This window comes from Stenella coeruleoalba (assembly GCF_951394435.1).
Source record: "Stenella coeruleoalba genome assembly, chromosome: 3".
Classification (NCBI taxonomy): domain Eukaryota; kingdom Metazoa; phylum Chordata; class Mammalia; order Artiodactyla; family Delphinidae; genus Stenella; species Stenella coeruleoalba.
This window is the reverse complement of record NC_137148.1, coordinates 130,184,979-130,211,417: the sequence shown is the minus strand read 5'-3', so window position 1 is coordinate 130,211,417 and position 26,439 is coordinate 130,184,979. Positions and strand designations below refer to the sequence as shown.

General features: G+C 42.4%; 2 protein-coding genes across 13 annotated transcripts in view; one reads left to right on the top strand and one right to left on the bottom strand.

Moving 5' to 3' along the window:
• GEMIN5 (gem nuclear organelle associated protein 5) overlaps nt 1-10,005 on the top strand; it is a 41,645-nt gene extending 31,640 nt beyond the window's left edge. For 2 of the 4 annotated variants that reach the window (XM_079916235.1, XM_079916234.1), the window contains exons 22-28: nt 1,543-1,662; nt 2,190-2,400; nt 3,458-3,712; nt 5,165-5,327; nt 5,957-6,461; nt 7,829-7,925; nt 8,488-10,005. In XM_079916235.1, coding sequence (XP_079772361.1) covers nt 1,543-1,662; nt 2,190-2,400; nt 3,458-3,712; nt 5,165-5,327; nt 5,957-6,461; nt 7,829-7,925; nt 8,488-8,655 — 1,519 coding nt within the window. In that variant the 3' untranslated portion in view covers nt 8,656-10,005. The remainder of the gene's footprint in view (nt 1-1,542; nt 1,663-2,189; nt 2,401-3,457; nt 3,713-5,164; nt 5,328-5,956; nt 6,462-7,828; nt 7,926-8,487) is intronic. The other 2 variants (XM_079916233.1, XM_079916232.1) reach the window with 1 other exon arrangement.
• CNOT8 (CCR4-NOT transcription complex subunit 8) overlaps nt 1-26,439 on the bottom strand; it is a 55,354-nt gene that overhangs the window by 11,716 nt on the left and 17,199 nt on the right. For 3 of the 9 annotated variants that reach the window (XM_079916241.1, XM_079916242.1, XM_079916243.1), the window contains 6 exons: nt 18,995-19,179; nt 17,619-17,812; nt 15,434-15,595; nt 14,554-14,698; nt 13,750-13,860; nt 10,545-12,067 (listed from right to left, as the gene is read on the bottom strand). In XM_079916241.1, coding sequence (XP_079772367.1) covers nt 11,918-12,067; nt 13,750-13,860; nt 14,554-14,698; nt 15,434-15,595; nt 17,619-17,812; nt 18,995-19,111 — 879 coding nt within the window. In that variant the 5' untranslated portion in view covers nt 19,112-19,179 and the 3' untranslated portion in view covers nt 10,545-11,917. Of the gene's footprint in view, nt 1-10,544; nt 12,091-13,749; nt 13,861-14,553; nt 14,699-15,433; nt 15,596-17,618; nt 17,813-18,994; nt 19,180-24,155; nt 24,176-24,455; nt 24,588-26,439 lie in introns of those variants that run through there. The other 6 variants (XM_079916246.1, XM_079916248.1, XM_079916245.1 and 3 more) reach the window with 5 other exon arrangements.

Below are 26,439 nucleotides of genomic sequence, written 5' to 3'. Positions count from 1 at the left end.
ACCTAATGCCTTGTGTAAGTCAACAAATCAGAACTCAAATGTCTGGGTGGTCAAAACTTTTATGTCTCCACAACCTGAGTGAGCCCTGGGAATTATTCAGCTTATCGTTCCCTGATTATTCTTTGTACAGCCTTAAGGACTTTCCTACATATGCAGAGCTTTGTGTTTAAACCAGAGACTCAACAGGATCCCTAAGCACTGTTGTGGAGCTCTTTCTCTGGACAGCTTCTTCCTTCCTACTGTCCTGCCCCACAAATTCCAATGGCTTCGTCTCCCCTCAGCCCTGACTGCTGAAGCTCTGCTGGGATTCCTTCTGGGAAAATGGTTTTAGGCAGAAAGCCAGGGCCATGATTGGGCTCACATTTGTTTCGTTCTCTCCGGGATGACAGTTCTGTGCTGCCTGGTGTCCAGTGGCTGAAAACAGTTGCTTCATGCCTATTTTCTCCAATGTTTTAATTTTGCAACAGGAGGATACGTCTGGTCCTAGTTGTCACTCCATCATGGCTGGAAGTAGAGGTCTCAAATTATGTACTTCTTAAATATTGCTGTGTCTAAATCACCTTAGTCTAAAACACTTCTATTCCAGCTACAACTTTATGTTGGCTGCAACTCAGAAGTTGTATGTCATTTGGAAAATAGTAGTTCAGTCAGTTAACACAGATCCTCCAAATGTTAACATATCTCACTATAAAATACCAAAAAAAAAATCACATTGCTTACTTCATCAGAAAAGTCTTTAACTTTGGGGAAGCCGTCAAGCTCACAGTGGCAGGCACAAGTTTCCTAAAACTCTAATTTTCACCTGAAAGCTCAAATTTTATCATTGGCAACAGTACTGTTGGTCGTTTTCCATGAAATGACAGGCTTGCTTTGTTCATTTTTGAGAAAACATCTGCCAAATACTCAACACTAAATAACTATAGTTTGTTTGTTTGTTAGTCATTCTTTCAAGAAGTAATGAGATTCCATCTAAAAAAAAGCAACTAGTTCAGCTTGCAATTCATTCATACAGGTTTTTCATAGAACCATTGTACTTTGGAATTCAGCAAAGAATACAAAATGTTCTTCCCATTTTGTCACATAGAATATTAACAGGATGTGCAAGATTTACTGAAATTAATCATTTCTCCTTTTCAAGGAAATTTACCTTTTTTTTTTAACGACAAGGGCCACTAACTGGATTCCTGCTCCAGGTGCCAGCAGTTTACCCACCATTGCTTTCGCATAATCAGTACAAATGTCAACACACTGAGAAAAGGCAAATAACCTCTTGACATTATTGTGAAAATAGTCTTGACCTCATGAACCCCCTGAAAGAGCCTTTGGAACTCCGGGAATCCACAAACCACACTTTAAGAACTGCTGACATAGGTGAAGAATTGAGCACAGCACGCAGTTCTAACTTGCCCTGTAATGCAGGGATACAGTTTTTTTATGGGAAGTTGGAACAAGACAGACAACACAAAGGGAACGGCTTATCCTACCTTGCAGCCCCTCCTAGGGCCTCTTTCAGATTGGCTAATTACCTATTCTTGCCTCTAGGGAGGCTATTGCAATTGCCAAGGCCCGGCTGCGCCCAGAGGACCCGATCCTGAAAGACCTGTACCTCAGCTGGGGAGCCATCCTAGAAAAAGACGGCCATTATGCCTTAGCAGCCAAATGGTAAGTCTGAGGGAAACAGGAGTGCACCCAAACAAAGAAGAGCTTTGAAAGAGCTGGACAAGGATGGAAGAAAGAAGTTTAGAGGTGGGGGTGAAATAACTAGCAAATTAAAAAGCGTATATGTATTAAAGCAGCTTCATAAGATTCATCAGGATCTACCTACTTGGTATTTATGTAAGTCACTATAACTTCAAGAAATCCAAGTCGTGGACTTGGAAATCACTCCTTTCTTTAGGGATGTCTTGTATCAGTAAATATGGGAAATGGGAGGGAATGCCTCCTTTGCTTGGGTTCAACTCAGCAACTGCTGAAGTTCCTTTATTTCCTTAACCTGTATAATGCTGCCTCTTCAGCTTCTGCTGCACTGGCCTCAGCCTTCACAGGGACAGCCACAGGTAATGACACACCTGGGACCACAGGAAGGCACGCAAGGCAAAGTGGACAGAAAGAGATGATTCAACCCTCTGGGGAGCAGGTGTAGGCGATCTGTTTATGACACTCTGCTTGAGTTTTCTTTTGTATTTTAGCTATTTAGGAGCCACTTCAGCTTATGATGCAGCCAAAGTTTTGGCCAAAAAGGGGGATGTGACATCACTTAGAACGGCTGCAGAGTTGGCTTCCATCGTAGGAGAGAATGAGTTGTCTGCTACCCTGGCTCTCAGATGTGCCCAAGAACTGCTTCTGGCCAGGAACTGGGTGGGAGCCCAGGAAGCCCTGCAGCTCCACGAAAGTCTAAAGGTCAGTCTGTTACTGCCTCTCCTGCTTTTAAGAGGGATGAGCCCCAAACCCTTTTCTAGTCAAATTCCAAGTGAATTACCCAGTTGCACAAGCTGTACCAATTTGGTAAGTATCCTTAGAAGTGTCCAGCAAGCCCTGGCCATACTATCCCATTTAAGTACTGTGGCTTATCAGTTGCCCCATTCAGAGTAAAAGATAATGTGGTTACTGACAGTAATTCCCACTGCTTAGCAGTCGAATAGCCTTCAGTCAGTTCAGCCCCTGTGTTTCTTCATTGATGTCATCAGCACAAAAATGAAGAGGAAGAGGGTCTGCTTTGAAGAAAATGGATTGGCTTTAACAGAAATCACGTTGCTCTACCTGTAGCAGCCCTCTCCAGCTGTTAGCTGTAATTCTGCCTATATGAAACAGAGACCTTCCCAAGCTTAAGTGAGAAAATATTATAGGGATATACAAGGAATCTCATGGCAACTGAAAACCCAGCAGAAGTAAGGATTTTTTTTAGACCTTTTCTCTGTGCTCTCTTCTCTTCCAGCTGATTCCCTCTGTTAAACCTACTTGGATACAGCCCCTAACCACTCCCCCAGCTCTCAGATCTACACAGCTTGTCTGGTCCAGCACCTTCTGCCTATGATGCTTTAACTTCTGTACGCTTTAATCTGAAGTTTGGGCAGAGAAAAGAACTAGATGAGTCCAGCCCATCTTTTCTCAAACTGGGCCACAAGTCTTAAGTGGCTGGCCTGCATGTGGCTTAAATTTCAGTGAGTAGGGCTATAGCTGGGGTGTCATATTACAAATATGGTTGCTAAAAAAAAAAAGTAATAAATATGGTTGCTTGAGCCCCAAGAGCTGTGGGTAGGAATCCCCCAAAAGGCATTTGGAAAAACTGTCTGTTAGATCACCTCTTTTTCCCTCCCACAAGACTCACTGGGCTGGCAGCACAGAGGGGAAGGCTGCTGCAAATGCAAAGGGGGAGAATCTGAGAGACTGGGGAGAGCTCTAGATAATGGAGCACTTCCCTGCATAACAGCTCCTCTCCTTTGTTATTGGGTTCCAGGGTCAGAGATTGGTGTTTTGCCTTCTTGAGCTACTGTCCAGGCACCTGGAGGAAAAGCAGCTTTCAGAGGGCAAAAGCTCCTCCTCTTCTTACAATGCGTGGCCCGCAGGCAGCGAGAGGCCCTTTGTGGAGAGGGTGACGGCAGTATGGAAAAGCGCCTTCAGCCTCAACTCCCCAGAGCAGTCCCAGGCAGCATTTCAGCAGCTGCAAGATATCAAGTACCCATCTGCTACAAGTAACACTCCCTCCAAACAGGTACCCCTTCTGCATGAGCTTTTGATATTAATCACTCAGTAGTCTGAGACTTCTCTAATCCATGTCTAGTATAATAAGGAAACATGTAGAATGCCAGTTTGTACTTCAGAAAAGATTAAGCCAGGCCCAGGAAACCTGGAAAGATCCCTTCAGATGAATTAGAGCCCTTTATCTTTAAAGTTAGTCTTCGATCCGAATTCCCTTCTAAAAGAAAAAGAAAAAAGTCTAAACACAAAGAAAAGCACAGAAACTAATATAATAATAGGTACCCATCAATTAGAATTAATTAACAGATGTTCACATTTTGTCATTTTTGCTTCATGGAGTCTTTTGGTTTTGTTTTGTATACTCCTTTGCTTTTGGTAGAAGAATCAAGTTGAAGTCCCTCATGTTCCCTTCCCCAGTGCCATTTCCCTGCCCTAGCTCACAAAAATTTCAGCCCCTGCATCAGACCACATGTGTTATTTTGTGGCTTCCTTATGTGATCATTGTTTATAAGATCTTAAACATACCTGTGCACGAAGACACCCAGCAACCCCATTGCTTAGATATTTCACTAAAAGAAGTGAACCCAGGTGTCTACAGAGTCTTGTACAGAAATGTTCATAGCAGCTTAGTTCATAATAGCCAAATAGAAACAACACAAATGTCCATCAGCTGGTGAATGGGTATACAAACTGCAGTATATCCATATAGTGGAAAACTATACTATGCAACAATAAAAAGGAACAAATTACTAATGCAAAAAGAGTATCAGTGAATCTTGAAAGCATTATGGTTAAGTCAAAGAATCAAGTCACAAAAGACTACATACTCTACTGTTCCATTCATATGAATTATAGAAAAGCCAAAATTATACTGGCAAAAACTAGATCACTGGTTGCCAAGGGATGGGGAGAGGGGAGGTGAATGCAAAGGGGCACAAAGGAGTATCTTACAATGAAAATGTTCTATGTCTTGATTTTGGTGGTAGTTATACCATATGTATGTGTGTGTATATATACCTGTATACATATATATATACACACACACATATATGTATTTGTCAAAACTCATCATATTGCACACTTAAAATTGATAAATCTTCATTACACTCCAGATTTTTTTTAATTACAGCTTTTAGTTCAAGAAACTCACTTTTTGTTTTAATTTTTGTTTAATTTTTTAAATTTTGTTTTAATTTTAATTTTTTGTTTTAATTTGCATTTAGCAAATGTCAAGGCATTTTCTTAGCATGAACAGACTTTAACACCAGACAGTGTATGTTGCTGTACAACTAAATATGAAAGTTTCCAGTGAGGAAGCAAAAATGGGTGGTGGAGATAGGGAGGACCTTTCTTAATTGTGGACTGTGTGTACTTCCCAAATGCAGTTAATAGGAACATTTCTGGTGTCATTCCCAGTGCCTGATGTGAGAGGATGTTTAACTGAGTCTCTGGCTCCTCTCTCCAGCTCCTGCTTCACATTTGCCATGACCTGACCTTGGCAGTGCTAAGCCAGCAGGTGGCCTCCTGGGACGCAGCTGTGGAAGGACTGCTTCGGGCTGTGATCCGGAGCTACAACTCAGGAAACTTCACCATCATGCAGGAAGTGCACTCAGCCTTTCTTCCAGAGGGTAAAAGACCCCCAGCTCTGCTGGAGCACACCCACTAAAGGATGATATAACCACCGCCAGTGTTGTGGCACCAGGAGTACCTAGGTTATTGAAAGACAGACATGGGCCAGTGTGTCATATAGTAGGAAGTTTGAATTCTCTTACCCAACCTCCTTAAGAGGTAGCCAGAATGACTAAGCTGTTTTCCTTTACCTGGTCCTACCTACCTACCTCACTGCCTCCTATATACTTTCCTACACACAGCTCTAGAGAAATAGCAGTGTGCTCACAAGTTATTAAAAATGGAGAAGACATTCCTTGAGCTGCACAATTAGTCACTAACCTAAAACACTGTGGTTTTTCAGAGACACAGTGGGATCTTACCCCCAGAGCCTTCAGTGGGACAGATGAAATACTTTTTCTATCATGCTTTAAATGGCCTGTAGCAATGAGGACACTGCCTTAGGCCAAGAAATGTTTAGCTCTGGTTGGCTTCTGGTGGAAAGCATGTGGTCCCATGGATCACTGCTGCTCTGTTTCTTGGGATCTGATATGCCTCTTGGGTGACAGGAAACAACATGTGGGCAGGAAGCCAGATTTCTGACAGATAAAAGAAATGAACAACCCTAAATCCTCTTCTTCTCTCCTAGGCTGTGACCACCTAAGAGACAAACTGGGTGACCATCAGTCCCCCACCACACCAGCTTTCAAAAGTTTGGAGGCCTTTTTTATTTATGGACGTCTGTATGAATTCTGGTGGTCTCTCTCCGGGCCTTGCCCCGAATCCAGCATCTGGGTAAGGGCTGCTCACAGAAGGACAACCTCTGTTGAGCAGAGCCAACAGCTCGACAATGTCAGCCCTGAAGAAACTGACCCCAAAGCTTCCCAGCCAGAGCCAAGCAGGACTCTAGAACTAGACGTGAGACTCACAGAAGAAGGTGAGCAAATGCTGAACGCTTGTAAGGAGCTCTTTTCAGAAGAGCACGCTGGTCTCCAAAATGCACAGAGAACCATTGCTGAAGTCCAAGAGACTTTGGCAGAAATGATCCGCCTACACCAGAAGAGTCAGCTTTGTAAATCCACAGCAAATGGCCCTGATAAGAATGAACCTGAACAGGAAGCAGAACAGTCCCTCTCTAGTCCCCAGAACCAGTGGTAAGTACTGATTCAATACAACATGGAACTAAAATACCCTGCTGGATTCTCACATAGTACTTGATGAGATTGATCAGGTCACTTGGAAGCACCACAATGCAGTCATTAAGGCACAGGCTTTGAAGTCAGATGTGGGGTTGCAATCCTGGCCCTGTTCAGTGACCTCAGGCAGGAGTCTTTAATGTCTCTGAGCTTTAGTTCCCTCATCCATAAATGGAGTACCAACTCCATCCTTGCTTGTTTTGAGAATTAAACAGAATCACAAATATTGTTAATAACAACAGTACAATAAAATCCTACTTTTGTGCAATAGGTTCCTAAATCATCAATCATGTAAAATAGGGAGTTGCATTATTGCATCATTAATGAAAACCATTGATTTTCTTTTTTTTTTTTCTTTTTTTTTCACCATACCATGCGGCTTATGGGATCTCAGTTCCCCAACCAGGGATTGAACCCGCACCCTCATCAGTGAAAGCAGTATCCCAAAAAATACACAAAAAGCGTAGTGTACAGAATTACACACTAAACTGTAAAAAATCCCAAATGATCAGATTGCTGCAGCATCCTAATCATTTCCATTGAAAATAAGGGCCAGGTAGATATAGATGATTATTAATCACTTTAGAGCCCTTTTGCATTATCACAGGGCACTTGGCTGTGGGCATTTGCAGTGATTAACAGTTACTGATTAGTTGTTATGCCGAGTGCCTTTTACCTTGATTATGTCCCCCCGCAGCACAGGGCCTAAAATATAGTAACTAGCACAGTCAATAAACTTACAGCTATTATTACTAAATTTTTAAAAATTAAAGTTACATTTGTTGCTCTAAAAATACTACAAGTGAAATCCTGAGTCAGAGTTTTGAGTTACTTCTCTAGTGAGCTACCACACTCTAGGCAGCGCTTTATGTTTGGTTTTAGTAATAAGAAAAACACAAAAAGGTTCTCTAACCCAGCGGCTCTTAACCTTTGGATCAGAGGGCCCCTCTGAGAAGCTTAAGACACTCTTCCCAGAAAAATGTGCATCCACACACCCTGAGGGTAGGAACCCAGGCTCTGTCTAACCCATTCCCCAGAGAAGTCCAAGCCCTTTGCATTTGGCTGCGGACTGAATCCCCTAAAGGTCCTTAGTTTTCATTGGAGCTCTATGTCTAAGAAGTGGGGATTTGGAAAGTGGTGAGGAACAAGACTGCATTTTGAAAATTTTATATCACATCACATTAAATTCCCTTCTCTTAGCCTTTGTATTTAAAGATAAGAGATAAAGACCCAGGTGACAAAGTAATTTTATTTACAGGACAATAGACTTAAAAGTTAGGGGCAAGACGTATAATTTGCACTTTTTTTATTATTATTATCACTAGTAAAGAAGAGAAAAATGAACCAGTTTCTTTGCCTGAATTAACCAAAAGGATTACAGAGGCCAATGAGAGAATAGCTAAGTTTCCCGAGAGTATTAAGGTAAGATTTATATAGCAGTTCATTTGGTAAAACATTACTTTTTATATTATCAATTGACTACACCAAATTCTTTAATGTCATCTGAAATCTGTACACATTTGTATGTGCTTAAAAATTGAAGATCCAGTTGCCTTTGGTGAGCTAAAATGTTTTGTGGGAGTAGAATTATTGACACCACAAGCAATTTTATACCTTAGCCTTCAAAGAAATGTAACAAATTTTCTAATGACGAGGTAAAGTAAAATTACAGTTGGTACCATGTATTTGGTTGCTTACAAATGAATAGGTATATTTGGATGTGGCCCTAGTAGTAACAGAAGCATCATGTTTTAAATTCATTTGAGTAGGGCTCTAGAAAAAGATTGTATCATTTGAGAGGGACATCTCAGTCTTGAGTATCATCTCTCCTTAGAGTAACTGATGAAGTCTTAGGAGAGAAATGGCTCAGCCGTGCCAGAGAAGTGTCATGAGATAAGACTTGAGACACTCATGCCTCTGTGCAGGTGTCTGTGGCTTTTTTTTTTGCAAATGCTTCCTTATTTATCCCCGTGTCATCTTTCAGACCTGGCCCTTCCCAGATGTGCTGGAGTGCTGCCTCATCCTGCTTCACATCGGGTCCCAATATTCTGGCTTCGTGACCCAGGAAATGCAGCAACAGGCTCAAGAGCTCCTTCAGAAATACGGCAGCACTAAAGTTTACAAACGACACTACCAGACCCTCTGCACGTGAACTTTCAAGGACCTCTAAGAAACTGTGCCAAATTCAAAACATCCAACACCTTTCACCTCTGCATTTACACCTCGCCAGACATTCACTTTGATCCCTGTATGTTTCTGCAGTGATCCAGATAATACAAATGAGAGTCAAGTTTCAATCAACTCTACACTTAAACACAATGAAATCTGACTTTGGACTCAATTGTGGTTTCCTACTGGAAGAAAGATCATGAAAAGCCAGCAGTAGTTACTCAGAACTAACACCTACAAAGTGATTGTTGATAATCTCTAAAGCCTTATGCAGGTTTCGTCCAAAGAGGAGAAACTATTTTAATCACCCAAAGTGTTACATTCTTAAACACAAGCTACCTTTATAAATGCTTTGCCTGATCATAAACATGTACACTCTTGTTTGAGGGTAGAGATTATGTCTTCCCTTTACTATTTTACCCCTAGCACTCACTAAAGAGTGTCTAGTATCTAATAGGCACATAATGGAAACTTTCAACTGAATAAGTTGGGAAACAGAAAGAATGCTCATCAATAGCTTAGACTTAAAGAACTCTAAACTGAGGTCATTGATACCAGCACTGGCTGACAACTAAGGCTTGTGATTGGTAGGTGACCTTACTGCGTTAGCAGAACACAGGAATTCAAGAACATCTGGCAGTACAGTAGCACCCCCGTCAGCCACGATTTCACTTTCCACAGTTTCAGTTACCCCCAGTCAATAGCAGTCCAAAAATATTAAATGGGGAATTCCAGAAATAGACAACTTACAGTTTTAAACTGTGGCCATTCTGAGTAGCATGATGAAATCTCACGGCGGTCCCACTCCGTCCTACCCAGCACATGACTCATCCCTTTGTCCAGCATACCCATGCTGTATATACTACTTGCCCATTAGTATAGGAAAACCACAAAGCATACATTACAGGGCTCAGTACTACCCATGGTTTCAGGCCTCTACTGTGGGTCTTGAAACATAACCCCCGCAGATAAGGGGAGACTACTGTATATGGAGGGGCTGAATTACACCCATAGTTTGTATTCTCTTGGTTACTCTTCAGGACCATCCCTTTCTGAGGATGACCACTAACACAGCCCTACATACACTCATATATATACACAAGGCAAAGTTCTTTACAGTTCTACTACACTTGCGCCCCTTTCTTTAGCACCACTTTAATAAGCTGTTTCTTATCTCTCCCATGCAATGAGCACACCCCCTACTCAACACTCAGTTCCTCAACCCTTCATCTCAACATTTCTCCTGACATGTCAGTAAGCCTGTTGTCAACTGTGGCAAAAATAAACACCTATTTTAAATCCAAATTTGTTAAGGATATATGTGGAGGGCTCACAGTCACCAGCATGCTAAAGCACCTTGGTTGAGAACCACTGACCTATGCTGCTTTACCACAAATCTTACGATAAATATATCTCTTCCAGTATGTGAACATCCCAGGCAAAATCCTAGATCTGCTCCTGTACCTGACTTCTTAACAACCCCACATTTTTGGGCCAACAGACAGGATTGGAAACAAAGTCCTGAACCAAGTTTAGGATATCAGACGTTCAATTTATCCAAAAGAAGTCCACCAATTAATAAGTGAATCTGCCGTATATCATGGAGTAGCACCAGGAAGTAGAATTAAAACTGATTTCCTAGTAAGGCCCAATAATCAGCGAGGCGTATGAAGTTAAGGGACAATTCCGCTTACACAGCTGCTCGTTAAAAGCTTCCTACAAAGTGAGACATTCTGTAATGCAAGCCAACTTGTGGAAAATGAAGGCAAGAGATAGGGAACAGACAAGATGCTTCCATATCACTGACAGCGAACAACCGTCTTCTAAAGCCAGCAATTCAGAGCTTTGAAAGACCAAACCTTCATGCCAGTGGTTAAAAAGAAATCTTTATTTTACAAAATTAAAAACATAAATAATATTTACAAGCATCTTAAATACCAGCTTATAATACTTGACACTTTTGAATCATTTTAAATTGAGTTTTCCATAAGCTTTTAATATGCAAGACTATTCAACCACTTCAGTGAGTTACCAGTTTTCATTTCCACTATTCCAAAGGAGTTTTTGGTTTTTTGAAATTGTCCATACTGTAGTCATTCAAAAAAAAATACAGTGTACTTTTTAAATGACTAGTTTTAAAAAAAAAAAAAATCACAGTCCTGAGCTTCCTACCCCAGTTGTGGGATATTACTCCAAGAGAACCCTATAAACCAAATTCCTTACTGTCCTGTTTACATGTAACCACTATAACTTTTTAAAGACTCACATTGCTGGTACTCACCATAATCCATCTACCTAACTTCTCCTCAGTTTGCTGAAAAGGAAAGGCAGGGAAAACAGAGAAGAGAGGCAGGAGAATACAGATGGCCATCTGAAATCACATTACTGAAAATGTAACAGAATTATGATCCAAAAACCTGCTCTTAGTAGTTTCCTTCGGGATCAAATCCAAGGTATTTTATGAAATGAAAACTTAAAATGATTTCAAATGATGCACATGTGACAGCAAATCTCAGTGGCGCAATGGAACACAGACTTAAAGAAAGTGCTTAACTTAATACCCATTCTGGAGTTCCTTGTGAATAAAGGGTAGACAGATTCAGTAGAATTTTGTTTTTAAGGAAAGTTTTCATTATCTGGTCTTCGTATTTCAGCACTGAGTAATTCATTTCCACGGAATAATACATAAAGACCAACAAAGTGTGAGGAAAGCAAATGTCCTCGAGAAGGGTCAAAATAAACGAAAAGGAAGGAAAGGAAAGGTTAAACATCTATAACCCACTTCACAAGACCACCACTTGGTTCCACTTTCCCTTGAAGCCCTCAGCTCATCTGAGAATCACAGCAAGAAGTCTTCATCCTCAGAGATTAGCAACAAATTTAAAAGAAAAAGAATGACACAGGTAGGAGTTATATACATTTTACTAGTTTGTTTCTGACTTGTCCTGGATTTTAGAAGGTGTCAAATGAGCCATGGATGCTGGTGGCAGGAGGCAACTGGAGAAGAGAGGCTTAGGGATGAGGAACAGGGAAGACGTGTTTACAAATTCAGAGCAAACTCCCTTCTTCCGGATCTAAAAGACATCTTTTGTCTTCAGCAAAACAAAAGTCTTTCTGTCAACGCAGATGGTAGGTACAGTTTGCTCAAAAGAAGCGTCTTCTCTTGGGGAGGAAGATAAGTATACACAGTCAGCACGTTAAGCACCACTCTGGGACCAGGCCCACCCTGCAGAGCCTCGCCGCCATCACTGCTGCATGTTGTTGATGATTGCCAGGATGCTCATCTTCTCCTGGGCAGAGTCCACATCCTCATTCTGCTTCTGGGCCACTCCCGTGCCTAGGCCATAGAGCCGCCCACAGTACTTGGCATCATCAATACTGTCCTCAAAAAACAACTGCAGAATAGGACAGAGAACCCCTGGTGAGAATCATGCCAAGAGTCATGCCAAGAATCAGGCCAAGCCGCAATACTACTACATCAACACCTCCCAGCTCTCTTAAAGCCTTGAAAACCTAGCCAACTAGAAACTAACTTCATAAAGAAAGGCTCCAGACCTTTCCTACACAGTCTTTTCATGCTCCTTTCTCTCTACATAGGCTCCCCTTTCTGAAGAGACTTCCACTTTCCATGAGTTTTTACTGCCAGGATCCCTGTGCTGCTGTTGCTGTTTAATACAACTGCCTCTATCTCCTCCCTTCTCTTTAACAGGTAGTGCAATGGTGAAGAGCTTGAGCTCTAGACTCAGACTGACTCACTGTGTGATCTTAGAAAAATCACTCCAACGCTCCTTAAGCCACGGTTTCCTATCCATAAAATGGGTAATATAATAATAGGTTGTTACAAGTGAGAAAATGGACAGGAAGCACATACACAGCAAGGTATCTCACCCTTTTGGGCACTACTAGGCAGGATAACTCTCTGCGGGGCATCGAGGAAGGTTGTCCAGTGTATTGTAGCACTGTAGGATGTTCAGCAGCATCCCTGGCTAGTAGCACACAACCCAGCTCCCACAGGTTATGACAGCCGAAAATGTCTCCAGACATTGCCAAAGGTGCCTCAGAGGGCAAAATTGGGAGCATGACGCTGCCAGCTTTGTTCTTCTTCCTCAAGAGTGCTTCGGCTATTTGGAGTCTTTTGTGGTTCCATACAAATTTGAGGATTATCTTTTCTATTCCTGTGAAAAATGCCACTGGAATTTTGATCAGGATTACATTCAATCTGTAGGCTACTTTGGGTAGTATGGACATTTTGTCAATATTAATTCTTCCAATCCATGAGCCCAGAATATCTTTCCATTTATTTGTGTCTTCTTCAATTTCTTTCATCAATGTCTTAGAGTTTTCAGTATACAGGTCTTTCACCTCCTTGGTAAAATTTATTCCAAGGTTATTTTATTCTTTTTGATGCAATTGTAAATGGGATTGTTTCATAATTTCTCTTTCTGATAGTTCACTATTAGTGTATAGAAACAACATATTTTTTATATTAACCTTTTATCCTGCAATTTTACTGGATTCGTTTATTAGCTCTAACAGTTTTTTGGTGGAGTCTTTAGGGTTTTCTATATATGTCATCTGCAAACAGTGACAGTTTTCCTCCTTTCTGATTTGGATGCCTTGTATTTCTTTTTCTTGCCTAACTGCTCCAGCTAGGACTTCCAATAACATGTTGAATAAAAGTGGAGAGCGTGGGCATCCTTGTCTTGTTCCTGATCTTAGAGAAAAAGCTTTCAGCTTTTCACCACTGAATATGATGTTAGCTGTGGGACATTTGATAATTAATAGAACTTAGCATAAAATAAGTGGGTGGGTTCACAAATGTGTTCATATTTTAGAAATCAGAAGAAAAGCAAATAATTGCAAGGATGAGAGGTGCTAGGAACACCAAGTACACTTCTGAGTGACCTCCATTTCAGAATGCTTCTTTGCCTCCCAAAGCACATCTAATATACTGAACACACGCATAACAAACCAACCAAAAAAAAAAAAAAAACCCACTGCTTTCAAGGTGATCACCAACTTCCAAGAGAAACTATAAATTTTCAACAAACCTCAGCCCAAAAAACCTTTGCCTTACCTCTTTCATCCTGAAGAATGCCATTCCCGTTAGCAGTGAGTCTGAGCCTGCCTGGTGCTGCCTTCCAATTCTCTGCAAATCCAACTGATCAGCAACTTCCTGAAGACCTCCCTGGAGATGTAAGGAAAACAAATATATTACAGACCCGACTTCTCTACTGGAGTCAACTATGTCTATTCTTGAGTTTACTTCTTGTGGTGACAGGAAGTAGGAACAGGCCATTTACTTAACAGGTCTTCCCCAGCAGTATCCCCTTTTTAGCCCTCCAAATGATACACTGTGTTATATTCCACTTTTCACTCCTTTCATTCTTTTCTGTATCGTTAGTTTTGTCAGACCTCCGCCCCTGAAAGTCCTCACTGCTGTAAAACAAGGTTGGGGAAATAGTAAATGCCAATCCAATTCTAGATGGCAAACCTCTTATACCAACAATTTATTAGAGGAGGGAGTTCTTAAATTGTTTAGAGCTAAGAACCCCTCTGAGTCTGGTACACTGTAGACCTCATTCCTAGCAAATCATACATATACCTCATGTCTCCAACTGTTTCACTAGGTTCGTGGGCCCTAAGTGAAGAATGCCTGCCTTAGGGTGACAGTAGCAGAAGGCTCCCTTCATGCCCAGGTTAAAGACAGTTACCACACAAATCCCTCTGCCAATCAACTCTACATATACCCTGTCTAGCACCATGCTGGCACCTAGCAGGTACTCAAGGACACATGCTGAACAAACTGCAATAAAGCAAAATGACAAGTCTGCGTTTTTGTCTTGTTGTCGTTACTACTATTAAGAAAAATATTGTGTACCTTAAGATTTTTGCAACTTTTCATCAGGTATTTCACATCATAAATGGATGGGAAGAAAAGGTTCAGAATGTGAAAGAATTCATGTTCCTCTTCTGGCAAACGAGAATCCGTAAGTAACTTAACCATGTAGCCAAAATCATAGCCACTACGAGGAGAGAATGAGGCAGTAAGGTGAAAGAGCAGGAGTTAACAGGCCCCAGCATTCAACTGCTTTATTTCTCAGAACTTACGATGCTACCTCATGTTAGGAACTTTCAGTTTTCCAAAGTAGTTTATCCTGTCCTCTGCACTTTCCACTAAATGACCACATAACAGATTAATATGGGAGATATATAAGAGAACCCAAGGGTTTATAAATGTGGGTTTTATTCATCAAAAATTCAAAAGTACTGAAAGGTATGGAGTCCCCTGGTGGGCTAGTGGTTAGGATTTGGCACTTTCACTGCTGTGGCCCACGCTGAATCCCTGTTTGGGGACTGAGATCCCACAAGCCAGGCGGGGCGACCAAAAGAAAAGAAAAGGTATTGAAAGGTAAAATAACTTCTCCTAAGGGAAATTTGGCTTTTGAGTACCGGGAAACTCCAGGCCAGCCATTTAAATGACAAGAAAAAGATGACCAAGTACTTCCATCCTTCCCACCCTCCATCTTTCCACTCGACATATGCCCACTGCAGCCACATGATACAGCCTAGTACGGTGTGAAAGAAACCAGTATGCGCTCCAAAGTGTTTTCTAAAAAACTGACATGTGAGCAACTGTTACCATTTCAACTTTATAACTGCTAGTGAGCAACAAAAGAGCGCCAAGAGGACTGCAAAAATAACATAAGAATTCAATTCTTGCTTCCAAAGGAAGAGAGAAACACTCTCTTGAGACTGACCTGTGAAATGAAAGCCATTTGACATTGTCACAGAGAACCACCCCTGATGTCATAAGCAGCTCTGCAAAGTGCAAAGTGTCAATCCCTTCCTCTTCATGCTTCTGAAACTGCAGTCCTGAGTTAGCAAGGAGATCTATGGAATCCTGGGAGTACATGTCCTCTCTAAAAAGAGAAGGTGTTTACTTCTTAGCTGCTGGTAAGGTAACAGAAGTAGTGGGCAACAATATTACCATCACCTTATAAATTATAGAATAAGTATTCTTTTTTTTTTAATTAATTTTTTAATATTTTATTTATTTATTTTTGGCTATGTTGGGTCTTCACTGCTGCATGCAGGCTTTCTCTAGTTGTGGCGAATGGGGGATACTCTTCGTCGTGGTGCGTGGGCTTCTTACTGCAGTGGCTTCTCGTTGTGGAGCACGGGTTCTAGGCACGGGGGCTTCAGTAGTTGCAGCAGGCGGGCTCTGCAGTTGTGGCTCGCAGGCTCTAGAGCACAGGCTCAGTAGTTGTGGCGCACGGGCTTAGTTGCTCCGCAGCATGTGGGATCTTCCTGCACCAGGGCTCAAACCCATGTCCCCTGCGTTGGCAAGCTGGATTCTCAACCTCTGTGCCACCAGGGAAGTCCCTAGAGTAAGTATTCTTGAAATACTTTCATAATTTAAGAATAAATCAATTCATTCCTTCCAGTATTCTAGCAAACACACAAAGTAATCTTACTTGTGACAGAAAGAAAAATGGGATTTTTGCCCCACAAAATAAGTATCTTAATTATGAAAGATCCATATTTTCTCATTATTTAATGAAAAGCAGGACTTCCCTGGTGGTGCAGTGGTTAAGAATGTGATCTTTTGTGTCTGGCTTCTTTCCCTTAGCATAATGTTTTCAAAACTCATCCATGTATAGCATATGTCAGTACTTTATCTCTCTGTACTGTGCAGTAACATTCCATGGCAGGGATATACCACATAGAGCCATTCCTCAGATCACAGACATTTGGACAGTTTCCAATTTGGGGCCTTTATGAATAATGCTGCTATGAACACTCACATACAAGTTTTTACACGGGTGTATGTCTTCATTTCTCTTGGGTGGAAATTGCTGGGTCATACGGTAACTCTATTTTTAACCTTTTGAGAAACTGCCTGTTTTCCAAAGAGGTTGCATCATTTTATATTCCCAATAGCAATGTATGAGAGTTCTAATTTCTCCACACCCTCACCAACATTTGTTATTATGTCTTTTTGATCACAGCCACCTAGTGGGTATGAAGTAGTATCTCATGGTTTTGGTTTGCATTTCCCTAATGACTAATGGTGGTGACCATCTTTTCATAAGCTTACTAGCCATTTCTAAATCTTCTTTGGAGAAATGTCTATTCAGATCTTGTGCCCATTTTATTTATTTATTTATTTATTTATGGCTGTGTTGGGTCTTCGTTGCTACGCACGGGCTTTTCTCTGTTTGCGGCGAGCAGGGGCTACTCTTCGTAGCAGTGTGCAGGCTTCTCACTGCAGTGGCTTCTCGTTGCGGAGCACAGGCTCTAGGCAGGCGAGCTTCAGTAGTTGTGGCTTGCAGGCTCAGTAGCTGTGGCTCGCAGGCTCTAGGGCACAGGCTCAGTAGTTGTGGCGCACGGGCTTAGTTGCTCCATGGCACAGGAAATCTTCCCGGACCAGGGCTGAAGCCCGTGTTCCCTGCATTGGCAGGCAGATTCTTAACCACTGTGCCACCAGGGAAGTCCTTGTGCCCATTTTTTTTTTTTTTGCAGTACGTAGGCCTCTCACTGTTGTGGCCTCTCCCGTTGCGGAGCACAGGCTCCGGACGTGCAGGCTCAGCGGCCATGGCTCACGGGCCCAGCCGCTCCGCGGCATGTGGGATCTTCCTGAACCAGGTCACGAACCCGCGTCCCCTGCATCGGCAGGCGGACTTTCAACCACTGCACCACCAGGGAAGCCCCCTTGTGCCCATTTTTAATTAGGCTGTCTTTTTATTGTCGACTTGTAAGAGTTCTTTAAGAGGGACTTTACTTTTTGAGATTCTTTACTCCACCTTCTGCTTGACTACTCTCTCCAACCCCCTACTTGAGTTTGGTGAAAACAAAACTTAAAATTAATAAATCAGTTAGAAATCAGTCTGTACAAATGTAGCAAATCTAAGAATAACATTGAGAAGTGTCTCAGACACTTACGTAAGGTTGAATTTGAAGTTGAACTGCCAAGTGTTGATTCCAGAAGGATATTCTCCCTTCTCATTCGTGAATGTAAGGCCCAGCTGGATAATTTTTAAAAGGTCAACATTGCACCGTAAAAGCTGATACTGGTAATCTATGGAACTACGAAATTCACCAATGGGTCGCACCACAACACCTGGAAATTCTGTGTCCTAGAAAAGGAAAAAATCTGTCATTGTAAGGTTTCACAAAACACTGAATGCTGGGAAAAAAAAAACAAAAAACACTGAATGCTGACTTGACCATTCATAAATAAAAATTTTACCTCAATTTATAAAAGTTACGTGAGAAGCCCCAAGCTCAGGCACAAAAATTCACCTTAAAATACTGATTTCATTGATGTATACAGAAGGAGCACTACAAACATGAAGCTTTACACAACAACTTGGAGATCCTAAGCAGGATGTGAATAGAAGTAGTTGACTAACTCTAGGTCTATTAAGAACATTCTAGGTTCGGGAATTCCCTGGCGGTCCAATGGTTCGATCCCTGGTTGGGGAACTAAGATCCCACAAGCCACGCAGCACGCCCCCCACCCCGCCAAAAAAAAGAGAACATTCCAGGTTCATATACAGTTAATTAGGAACAGTCTAGGTTGAGAACAAAACACTATATAAATAAAAATGCAAATACAGGAAAGTGAAACAGCCATTCAACAAAAGTAATAGCCACGTTTGGCTTAGAGTAAAAAGCCTGGAACAAGATCAAAGAGAGTTCTGAATACCAGGCTAAAGACATAATTCTACACCCTCCACAGCAGGAGTTGCAAACTCCAGGCAGCTAACGTAACAGAGTAAAGTGTGCAGGGTATTAAAATGGTTATAAGTAATGGGGACTGGAGCAAACTAAAGGGTACATGCCACCCCTAAAAGAGGCTCTTGATATCACTATGATACGTGCCTCCCTCCAGCCACTCAGTGTCAGGCAGGAATGTAGACCCTATAATGCCAGATCTGTCCATTTCTTCCAGAGACACCAGAAATCTGGAGTTTAAGTAAGGTCTCTTGATTTTTAAATGTTGGCAACTACTTTTTAAAAACTGCTTTAACGCTGCCAGTCAAATTCACCATACCTGTGGAGCAGATGTGCCCTATGCACTGAGACAACTTCTGCTTCAAGACTTGCAGACAAAAGTAACATCATAAACACTAGATACTAGAGGTTACATCCTTTTCAGACACACAGGCTACCTTGATGTTTCATAAAAGCAATATAACCTTCCATCATGTTTAATTTACCATGGCTTTAGTATAATCATTTCTTTCAAAAATCTCCCATTAAATATTCCCTAAGTCCATACCAGAAGGTGAGTCAAACAGAGTAGAGCTCTTTACCATGGCAATATAACTGTAACTGAGCACGATTTCTCGGATCTTCCTCATCTCTTCTTCTAGATTGCTGGCCCAGACTTCACAGATGACCTGGCTGTTCTCCACAAGTGCCGCAGGCATCCTGAAGAAACTTGAAGTCGCTTTCAGCTGACTATGTTAGAGGGGACTATGTCAATGGTTGATCTGATCTACATTCAAAAACACATTTTGAAATCACATTAATTTACATACTGGCATTAAGACATTAACAAAGATATCAAAACTATTTTACCATCACTTCATCAGCTTAAGCTAAAACATTAGGACTATATTTATTCTCCATTTTATATGATGAGGGAACCTGCCTTTGTCAAAACAGACACAAACACACACACACACACACACACTCACTCTCTCTCCCTCAGTTCTTTAACCTGAAGAAAATAAAATTACTTAAGAAACATGAAGAAACTTTTGCCCAAGCTACCCTTTAGCACAGAAATGAAACCATTGCCCTAAACCAGTTTTTGAGCCCTCTCCAGACTACCTAAAGACTAAAATAGTCCCCTGTTGACACAAATATGCCCTTACCATGACTTTCACATCACTTTGCACAGGGACCAAATCATGGAAACATTTCTAAAGGAATCACTTTAGCCAGTTTAAATGTACTGGGATCTCCAAAAGCCTGAAAGAATGTGGACCTGAACTCTCACACTGAAGTCCTAACACCATACGATGAATACGGACGTGGGACTTGCCCCTCCACTCCCCCAAAAAAGGAAATTCTTTTTCCCGACAATCCAAAAGTCAAATACAACTAGAGGCAAATAGATCATGAAGTGAGAGATGTAAGTTGTAAAAACCAATCCCAAGTTGAACAACCACAATGAAAATCAGAATTTATTAATGTCTACTTTTCAACATACAATATTATAAAGAAACTAAGTATCAATTCAACAATAAAAATAGAGAAGACAGCAGGTATAGATAATTCAACCAGAAGCAGAATGATTTACAGTGTATATTCTGGGAGGAAACTGGGGAGGCAACAGTATTCTACACGATAAAACTCAACATGATTCAGCCTCAGAGTAATGCTGTTATTATAGCAATGATACGCTTAGTTATAAAAAGACAAAACGGAGCTTATCATAAGTGGATTTCCTTAAAACGCAAGCCCACGCACAGATCCTCAACACAATGTAAGAGTGGGCTCCAGCGCATATATTTAAGGAACAATTCCTAGAAAGAGTAAAACGAACCTTTGCTTTCTACTTTCAAGATAAGCAGATACAACAGTAAGAATCTGGATCAAAACAAAATTGCCATTCTCAAGTGGCATCATTTCTCTGAGACACTTCTGAAAAAACAATCCATTGGTTTGTCACCAACCCTTGAAGATTTCATTTATTCAAGTTACTCTACGTTTTTACAGATGCTTCTCTGAAATTATAGTAGACTTACTGTAATTACTCTGAAACTTAAGTAGACTGTGGTAGCTTCCTAACAAATATGGGTGAACACTTCTTAAAGGCAGAATCCATTTCTTCTCATTTTTGTTCTATACACAATGGGCATGAATGAAAGGCATGCAGATGAAGAAATCAAGAACATCAGAAAATGGCAGAAGTTCAGACTGAGTGTGTAGTAAATTCCCCTATCTGACCATAATTAAGAAAATGTTGGGGGAATTCCCTGGCTGCCCAGTGGTTAGAACTCAGCTCTCTCACTGCAGGGGGCCACAGGTTCAATCCCTGGTCGAGGAACTAAGATCCCACAAGACACGCAGCAAGGCCAAAAAGACAAAAAAGAAAATGTTGGGGCTCAGAACTTTAGATTCTAAACCATGCTTAAGGTTTTCCCCTGCAAAAGGGCATAAAACCATTTCTATGCCCATTAATGTTAAATCAGTACCACTTCGCTTCCTTATTTCCCTAACTGAAACAATGCACTCCCTTTTTGGTGTCACTTTAAACACAACCATAAACTACTTTAGGGGAAGTGGGTATCACTAATTGAAACATCTCCATAAAAGCAAAAGCAACTAAAGGGACTCAAGCAAAAATGTCTCTGGCCTCCAAGCAGCAAAGAGCAGACTTAAAAAGAGGGCAATTAGATATTTACATTCAACCCTTAGAACAAGGCTCCCCAGCTAAGAAGCTCTTAAGGTTTTATCAGAAGAACTCAGGAAACAATATGAAGAGGCTCCCTCTCGTCAAATAAAATATGATATGAACATCATTATGGATAATTACTACGATGCATCACTTTTCAGATACAGATTTAAATCCAGGAGTTCATAATGAACTAAGAAAATAAATTTACTTGGCCACCATTGGAGAATGCTAATGAATGGACTTATTTTTAAAAATATGTATCTTGTCTTTCCTATATAAACTGTAACCCCAAGTAACCAAATAGTTGAAGGAAAGTTTCTCTTTATAAAAGTTGTATAAATAAAAATAAATAGGGAATGACAGACTATCACCGTTTTGTAACCCCTAATGAACTTAAGAGATCTGGGCAATAATCATAATGGCATTTATACGGAATTTCCAGAAAAGGCAACTCTATAAAGGCAGAAAAGACTACATGGTGGGATGGGACTGAGAGTTATATAAATGGGAATGAGGTATCTCACCTCATGAGGTGACCAGAAATGTTCCCAAACTCCATTAAAATGATTATTGCACAACTCAGTAAATTTACTAAAAATCACTGAGTTTTACATGAAAATGGGTGAGTTTTATAGTATGTAAACTATATCTCAATAAAGTTGTTAAAATAATCACTAGGGCTGTAATCATCACAAAAAGAGACCACCCGGTATTATGTGCCTCAAAACAACACATCACCACTATGAAACAGTCTTGACCAAAAAAAAATCTAACTTGAATCTGACCAAGCCTCTAGATTTAACTACCAATGTACAGAAAATACAGACAGAGAAACATATTAAATGACACCAGAGAAATGCAATCAGCAAAATCCAGAAACTTCTATACGAAACTAGAGAACCCAGCTTCTTCAACAAATAAATTACAAGAAATAAAAGTAAAAGACTCTCAGGAGATCTATCAGTCAATCAAAACATACAGACCTAAATTAAACCCTGCTCTAAACAAGTGATAGGAAAAAAAAATTATAACATTTTTGAGACAAGCAGGGTTTTGTTTATTTTGCTTTTTTTTTCTTTCCGGTGTTATACTGTGGTTATGGTTTTTTTTAAAAAAAGAGTCTTACCTTTTATAGATAATGAAAAAGAGTTATAAGTGATACAATATGAAATGTGGGGTTTACTTCAAAATAACAGTGAAGAAAACTCTCAATAACTTTGTACAGTACTATCTTTCTCTACATTTTACAGATAAGAAAACTGAAATGCAGAGACAATTTTAAAAGGTAGTGTCCATGGCTTCCATTTCCAAGAAAATTCTTTTTTACAATATAGGGGTTGGGGATTAAGAGGTACAAACCATTATGTAAAAAATAAGCTACAAGGATATACTGTGCAACACAGAGAATATAGCCAATATTTTATAGTAACTGTAAATAGAGTATAACGTTTAAAAATTGTGAATCACTATGTTGTACATCTGTAACTTATATAACACTGTACATCAACTATAATTTAAAATTTTTTTTGGATTATTTTTAAAAGCTAACCATTGTATACATATTTGACAAACAAGGAAGTCAAAACCAGACCAGTGGCAAAACATTTAAGATATTCTTCCACCAAACCCTTACCTAGGAAAACTTGCAAGCCCCAAATGTAGTGCCACACAAACAATGAAAAGGAATCACATTGCACACATTTAACTTAGCATAAATTACTGGATATGCTAGCCAAAAAAGAAATAATAATAAAATAATACTAGCAATTCTGCCTGCCACTTTCCACTCAGTGAGCACATGCTCCAGTATGAGCCTAAAATGGGGATCACAAACATACCATTCCCCTTGGTTATTAGTCTTCCTCCTTCTAAGCCTCTCAGAGCCAGCACTGCACAGTGCACCTCACAGTGCAGAATGACTCTATGCCATTCACTTATGTTTATTTGTGCAACATGGCCCCTAAAGGTAAACCTAATTACTCTACCTGGGTTACAACCAAAGAAATAGTAACAAGTTTCAAAACAGAAGGAAAAATGACTGTGCTGGATTTACTGAGAAACACTATGGCCACCTCCCACTCCACACCTTCCTAAGGAATTGTTAAGGATAATTTTGGTTGCATGCACTGCTTGCCTTGCAGGCTGACTTGAAAACTTGACTGCCACATGAGCTACTCTACATGAAAGCAAAATACAAGCCCTGATACCTGCTGTTTCCCAGTACTACACCGTATAAGAAGGTCACCCGGGAGTTACTGAGGTCTCTGCCCTGCGCTCATCTGTAGAACAAACTGTGCAGTTCGCCCCCCAATGATCTACAGTGTAAACTTCTCCAAAACAAAGCTGCTTACTAACCCAGGAAAGCTCTGAAGAGCAAGTAAATGATAAAGGCAACCGAAAGCTTTCTCTGCAAGCAATCCAGAGTGCCAGACCTTGCTGGAGAAAAGCACGTTTTGGTTTTTCTGATTGTGTTTTGTTTAAGGCTAAGAGTGCAAGGAAACAATAAACATCACTTCCCCATTCTAGACGACCGGACAAAGGCTTTGCCGCGCATGGGTAAGATGGAAAAGGAAGTAGCAGCACTTCAGAAGAAATGGCAGCCGCTTGCAAGAGGGTTCTTTCTATCCACGGCCGCGGGGGCCGCAGTCCTCCATCCCCGCCAAACACAGTATCCCAAGACACCACCCTCGACCGAACCGCAGTTCAACCAGATCTTCAAACCACCCATGGGGCCCAGGCCTGTGAGCTGGCTCCTCCAGAGCCAAGAGCTCGGGTTCATAAAGCCACCGAATAGCAAGGAAAAGTTGCGGGGACGCAAGAACCAAGAAAGGGAAAAGCCCGCAAGGTTCCAAAGTCAGGTCCTCTGACTCACACCGTCTCTCGTCATCCTTCTCTTCCTGTTCAGGATCACTCTCCCTCTTCAAAACACCCTCATCCCTCTCCTCCTCCTAACTCCTTTTTTTTGTAAAACGAAGGTTTTAAAATTGCATGCCTTAAGGACAGAGAGACCTAAGTTCGAAGCCAGGACACGGACGAGCTGTGTGGCTTTGCATAAGTTACTTAACCTCTCTCGTGCCTCAGTTTTCCCTTCTTGTAAAATGGGTCCTCTAATGGTGGTGCACACCTCGGAGGGCTGCTGTAGGGGATAACAGAATGAAGCATATAAGGTGCTGGCACATATCACTAGAATATTAATATCGTGTGGTAGTGGTGGTTATTATGACTACTATTCGACGGACCTCTTTCTCTTTTCACACACCCTGTCCCTCTCGCACGCTCCCACTCCCCTTCCTCCCGCAGGCCCCCGATGGCCTCCCACACTCTCTCATCTCACGCTCCTCTCTGATAAGCGGGAGCCCGCTTACCCTGACCGGCAGGGCCCGCGAAGCGCGGGCAGACGGGCTGGCGGACAGACTACCCGGGAGCTGCGTGACCCGGTGCTCTCCGCCCGCTGCCCCGGATCGGCTACTGGAACCGAGCGGCTCAGTGAGATGAGCGCCCTCATGCCCAGAGCGACCTTACGCACGGCCCTCCAAACAACCTGGCCGCACCGCTCTACCCACCCGATCCTCCCGACTCGCCTGCTCCCTTCCCGTCGCTCCAGGCGGGCGCGCGCCTGACGCTGCCTGCCCCTCCCCTTCTGCGCGCCCCGGCGACTCCGTGCGTGTTCGCCCAACCTGTGAGCTCGCGGGAGCGGCGCGCAGGCACAAAACCAAGAGGGCGCCGCGAAAACGGCGGGGCGGGGCGACCTCAGACGACGCAAGTGAAATACGGCCCCCTACGGCCTTCGCTGGGTTAGTTTCGCTGGTTCAATTCACCAGGATCACTACTCCATTTCGGTTCTACTTCTGTGCGCTCACAGGGGGCGTGGTCTAGAACTAGCCCCCCCCGTGGTGGGCGTGGCCTATCTGAGCCCGAGGAGAGGGCGTGGTCCGTCTGACCAAATCCTCCAAATTGCAACCTCCCCGTCTACCTTCTTTGAAGGGCCATTAAAATCGGCGGAAGCTGAGTTGGGAGGAGGTTCGCTAGGGGAGATCCTGACCGCTTCCTTCTGTACTAATGCGGCCCCCTGGACCTTCACTTACAAAACCTCTACCATACGGCTTCCTTTCTGGCAAACACTGGGTTGGGGGTGGGGCAGCACCCCGAAACCGAGTCTGGGTGACGTCAGCCAAGGCCCGCCTCCCCCCTCCGAGCCTCGGGGAGCTGAGCGAGCAGCGTTACCATAGCAACCGGCCCGCTAGGGTCAGCTCGAGTTACAAAAAAGATGCAGCCTGGGTTGGGGAGACGCAGGAGGAGCGCTGGCGCCCTCCCGCTTCCCGAGAAGGTCCGAGACCCGGCGGACGCTAAGCGAGCTCGCCAGATCTTCATTGAGAGACCAGTGGGGTCCAGGCCTATATTAGGAGGTTCCTTCAAAGCTCCCACCCGCCCTCCTATTCTCTGTGAATCCTGTTTGGAAAGAGAGCTCTTCGCCAACGCCTGTCCTTAGCAGCGTTTGTTCTCCAGTGGTGGGAGAGAAGACAAAGCACTGACCTCCCGCACACAGCTATCAGTTCCGGGCCGCCCTCCTAGTCAGTCGCGCAAGACCTCCACCCTGTCCCTAAGAGAAGGTGCGGACTCCCCAGAGCATGGCTGTGGTCATACTCCTTGATGCCTTCCCTCGAAAGGGGCTGTTAAGTGGATAGCAAATTCACCCCCAAGTCCCTGCACCTTCCTACTTTTAACCATTTCCCCCTAAAGAGGCTCTGCAAAATCCTACCTCCGTTTCCGAGACTGGAGGCAGGGCAAGTCTTCAGCGGCAAATTCCAACCTGGATTCCCAAAAGCTAGTCTCCAGGGACATGAACCACCCCCACCCCACCCTCCACTGCCATCAAATGCACTTTCTGAACACTCCTCCCCTTCTCCCCTTCACATGAGTGTCTGTCTCCTTATCTGCAACATACGGATATGACTATATCAGCGGATGTTTGCGTTAATAAATGGAAAAACCACCCCACACTGTAGAAGATACATAAGTGTATTCAATAGATAATTGTTTCTGGCCTGTCTCAGTTTGTTATCCCCGAGATATTCAGTGTTTGTTAGCTCTGCTGCAGACTTAGCACCCTTGTCATTCTGTTCAGCAATACTGTGATGGAGAAAGCAGGTAAGCCGCTCTCTTCCCCCTGTCCTGTGAGTTTCTAATATTCTGTAATCCACTCTGAAATTACATTCAGGAGAGCGTAGGCCTATCAGCAGCTAGTCGCATGAAGAGCAGCCTGTTTTTTCCTGCAGCACTGGGCCTGGTGTGCACCGAAACAATCAAGCAGGAAACGTACCCCATATCCTTCCCCCTAATGCACCCTCA